Raw genomic sequence first — 4,672 nt, 5'->3', positions numbered from 1 at the left:
CCAAGCTGGTCCGCCTACCTTTGACGTACGGCCGTACAGGTTCACCCTTGACACGTGCGGGGCCATTCAGCAACGAATCTCCACCACCCTGAACGCCGCCATCGCGGCTACTGGCATGACCATGTTTTCGGAGTTTGAGCCCGATTGGGCGCGCTGCTCCGAGCTCGAGGTCGGCACATGCGGCACTTTCAATTCCCCCGAAACAGCCCAGGTGCTCGTGAATGTGACCCAGGACCTCATGCCAGGTTGGATTGCGGAAGCCGCCGGCGGCGACCTTTGCAGTACCGAGCTGGACGGCTACAAGATCACGGTGACCACCAATGACGACTCCTGTGTGTTTTTCACCTCCACATCCAGCTGTGCCAAGACCTACGCGCCCTTCCCGACCTTGACGTAGGTCCCCGGGGTGAGGGCACGGGGGATGGAGAGAGGATGGAGGGCAGAGAAGGGAACAACGACGGATCTGGGACATACATGCGTACATATGCACATACACGCATACATGCATACATGCATACATACATAGGGGCCAGTCCGTCTCAGGTGTCCAGCCATCCTTTGCTGCCGTAGTGGTGCTCACTCGGGGCATATTGGCAGGTGAGGGCCAAGGCCTTTTTTTATTATGTTTCTGCATGCCTTTAGAGGAGGGCTAGCGGACGGGAACGGTTGCTTGCCGTGGGCTTGGCGGCCTGAAGCAGCTTGATCAGCGGGGAATTGGTTATCTGATCGTACTTAGAAGGAAACATAAGCACACCCCGTCATCGCGCGCATCCCCAGGAAACCGTCATGTGCATCCTTCCTCAACCTTACAGTAGTAAGGCGCCATTGCTGTTGCTGCTGTTGCTGCTGCTTTTGCCGTTGCTGTTGCTGTTGCTGTTGCTGTTGCTGTTGCTGTTGCTGTTGCTGTTGTTGTTGCTGCTGCTGCTGCTGCTGATGATGATGATGATGCTGTTGCCGTTGCTGCTGATGGTGATGATGATGCTGTTGCCGTTGCTGCAGGTGCAACAAGACGCAGGGTGTCCTGCCGTTCGCCATCGACCCGCGATACTACCCTCTTCCAGACCAGCCGGGCAAGACCACGAGCGACCTTTGCTTCATGGTCAAAACCCTTTCGCCGGAACAGATAGTGCCGGTACGTTGATGAGACTATACCGGAGGCAGGACCGGGCGAAGCATTTTCACTAGGCCACCATCCCGCCGTCAGCCCCGCCGCAGCTGAACTGAAATAAAACATAAAGGCGCAAGATTAAAGCCTTTGTTTTCGATGCCCTATCTATCTGGCAGCCATGCCAAAGCTAGCTAGCGGCTTGATGTGCATCTATATTCGCTGTGTGTCTACTACTACACATCGGCGGGATGCCAGCCAGCCGGGGACGACCGGGACCGAGAATTTCTTTCTATCATCCAGAAATTAAAATCGGCTGTCTCGCAGCATTGCATTATTCGTTGCTCGCATCACACTCCGAAATAGCAAGGAAGGGACCGCAGAATGCCCCTTCCCCCCAATGAACCGCGCTCGTACATCACGCCGCCAGGTGCTGTACGTAAGTGCGTGTTACATACCTGCAATACATTGGCCCCTGACTCCATCTTTTTCCTGAAAATGGTTGCAGGCCTCTTGTGGGCAGACGGGTGACAACTTGGCTAGGATTGAGTGGCACGCATGTGAGTATACACAGCTGCGGCTGTCACCGCTACTGTAATGCCTGGTCCTGTCACTTATGATGTGTAGTAGCTGGCAGCCGAAAAGGCCTCTTAGGAGGCTGGCAAAGCGCCTTAGCGCGTATTTATAGACGGTGTGTGTGCCGTACTGTGCTATAGCTACTACAGGCTGTTTCGATGGCTACTCTACTTGCTTGCTTGCCACTAACTTCCACAGCACCGTACTCCTTTAGCTTAGGCCCTCGGACGCATGTGCATGGCTAGGTTGGGTTTCCGTGTCTGTGTATGTCGACGGGCGCGCTGGAACACACGTCAGGGTGTGGTTCTTAATGATGGCGAGACGTTGTGCCTGTGACACGCGTGGACATCATCATTGGACTGGTCGATATGGGGCAGCAGTGATGGATGCATGTTGGGCTGGTGGACGAACACATGCGACCTGTCCATAACCTTGCATTGGCTCTGCTAATTGCCCTTGACTAACGTTCCCCTCGCTCCCCCACTTCCAACTCCTCGTTGTACCCCGCAGTCCAGAATATGAGCTCGACGATCAAGTCAATTTCTCTGTACCCTCGCACGGGCAATGTCGTGACGATTTTCCCCTCGTGGGGCCCCTCGGGGAGCAACACACTCAGAGGTGAGAAGCCTGTAACTCTGTAACAACAATATGTCAGTTTCCTGCCGTACATATACGTATCGGGCCTCATGCGTGATAGCTAGCAAAGCCAGCTGCACTACACTGTATCAAGAACAGCCAACCATGCGATGTGCAATTTTCGCCTGCATCTTCCGTCCCTGCAATCGTTTCGTTCTATTCGATCTCCCTCCCCGCCCGATCTCCACACTGCAGCTAACAACATCAACTGGTCGCGTGATCAAGCCAATGGCGGTATGGTCTGCCTCCAGATGAAGAAGCCAAGGACTACATTAGATGACCTCTGCATCGGCGGAGCTGGCCAGTGGTGAGCAGGAGTGCAATCATAGCCCAGCCGCCACTCCGCTCCTGCACTCCACCGGCTTCCCTTTTAGTGTGTATGTCTTTGGAAGTTGGAACTTCGGGGTTTTGCTGGCCCATCAAAAGAAAATGGCGAACCCACAGGTAGACGGGTAGATATCTGAATCCATCGACGCCCACACATGTACATGCACGCACGCACACTTGCACGCACAGTCGCAGGGGCCTTCTCGTCACTGCATTGGTTTTGCATTGAATTCCGCGGCCAGCAGCGCCCTGCCTGTTACTCCCGAAACCCCCGAAGCCGCACCAGAACCCCCTTTTCCTATCGTCCACCTGACATGTTTGGTACCCGCACCTTTCCCGCTGCTGTCCCTCCCTTCCCTGACAGCTTCGTAAGCGTGTACAGCAGCAGCAACAGCTGCTGCCCCGTCTTCCGTACGGCCAGGACGCCATATGTCGCTGTTGGCCGCCACCGCCGCCAGCAGTAAATGTACGTTTGTACGAACTTATATGCGTACGTATTTTTTGCACCTGGCTTTTGCCAGAAGGCTGACTTTTGTATGCAACGATTTCAAGTTAATGGTAAGCGAGGTTATCGCCACGTGGTGAGGTGCCTCGCTCGTTGGTCCGCTCCGTACACAAGACCACCAGAACACCTGCCCTCAGAGGTGTTCACATGCTAGTGCGCCAAGTCAGCCTCAGGTGACGCCTCGTACGGACGTGCTACATAGACGGCTTGCCTGGCAGGGCAGCGGCGTCAGTCTGTATGTGCCGCTGCCTTCCACGAGGCCTCCTCAGCCATAGCCTAACCGAATGGGCGGTGGCTGGGGTAGCAATGACAGAGACGGGAGATCAGGTCTTAGGCCGGGACGTCGGGTCTAAGCAGCAGAGTTGGATGTGGTGGGGGTTCGGGGATTCGGAGCCGCAGCTGTATGTCCGTCTGTCCGGTGTCAGGAGTCATGGCACGATCGGTTGGGCGGGTGCGGCGCCGCCGGAGAGGAGAGGCAAGGGCAGTGCCAAGCTTCATTTAGCAGCTTGTTGTATGTATCGCATTATTATTGTGTCATTGCGGGGTCGGAAACGCTTGCCTGCCTGCACCGTACACGCAAACGCATCCATGAAGCGTAGAGTGGTGTAAGCCCTTTGACTTCACGAGCTGCCGCTGTTTAGTCGGAGGGTCATAATGGTTGGTCGTTTCGCGGTTGTAAGCTTGAGCTGGAAATGATTGGGCGGGCGACGTTGTGTGCCACGTGGGTGAGACCAGCGCCGCAACAGCCAGTCGTTATCTGCTACAGGAGGCGTCGGGAAAGGCCAGCGGGAGGTCAACGATGCATCAGAACTTACTATTCGGGGACGTGGATGCTGGATGGATGGATGGATGGATGGATGATGGATGTGCGATGGTTGGATGATTAGGATAAGGACGGCACTGACTCGGCAGGAAGGTCGTTTCTGCTGTCAGTAGCGAGGCTCCATTTTCTCGCTCGCCCTCTGAAAACGATAATGCGCAGGCACATGGTTTGCGATGTTGTGTAGCCTGCCGTGAATTGCTTGATTTTTACACGCATATGGTTATATGCGGTCATGCTTGTAGCAGCATGAACGTAAAACATTTAGAGACATGCTTAAAGCCTCGTAAGATTGATAGTCTCCATAGACAGCAGCCGTTGATTTTTCTTTTAGGTACATTTTCAGTTCCTTCTTTTCAGTTTGTTGTTTATGCCCTATAAGACGCTAGCAGCACTGGACCGATGGAGTTGCGCTGTTTGAAGCGGCATTCTTCGGACCTTAATCGCCGCTGGATTCATGGCTCCTAGCATTCTCTTACACCGGCCTAACGAGAAATTGTCTCTCAATCGGCAGTGGCGGTAGGAAGGAAAAGTAGTGGGGCTTAGGATTTCAGGAAGGAGCAGTAGTAGTGGAGAGGGGGACAGGACGCAGACCGGAAAATAATGGTTGCGGGGATGGATTTGCGGCAGCAGGCCTAGCTAGCTACTACCACCTGCTGCTGCAGCTATCGGACAAATATATTCATGACGCCGCGCGGGCCAC

General features: G+C 54.6%; 1 protein-coding gene across 1 annotated transcript in view; it reads left to right on the top strand.

Moving 5' to 3' along the window:
- The window catches only part of phV12 (extracellular matrix glycoprotein pherophorin-V12), a gene marked incomplete at both ends in the record, with an annotated part of 4,946 nt that extends 1,838 nt beyond the window's left edge, over window positions 1-3,108 (top strand). The window contains 6 exons of the mRNA XM_002949750.1: window positions 40-393; window positions 1,000-1,132; window positions 1,614-1,665; window positions 2,192-2,299; window positions 2,513-2,624; window positions 3,009-3,108. Coding sequence (XP_002949796.1) covers window positions 40-393; window positions 1,000-1,132; window positions 1,614-1,665; window positions 2,192-2,299; window positions 2,513-2,624; window positions 3,009-3,108 — 859 coding nt within the window. The remainder of the gene's footprint in view (window positions 1-39; window positions 394-999; window positions 1,133-1,613; window positions 1,666-2,191; window positions 2,300-2,512; window positions 2,625-3,008) is intronic.
- Between the last annotated feature and the right edge of the window lie 1,564 nt (window positions 3,109-4,672).

The sequence above is a fragment of the Volvox carteri genome (genome assembly GCF_000143455.1).
Source record: "Volvox carteri f. nagariensis unplaced genomic scaffold VOLCAscaffold_15, whole genome shotgun sequence".
NCBI classification, from domain to species: Eukaryota; Viridiplantae; Chlorophyta; class Chlorophyceae; order Chlamydomonadales; family Volvocaceae; genus Volvox; species Volvox carteri.
This window is presented reverse-complemented; position numbering and strand designations above follow the sequence as displayed.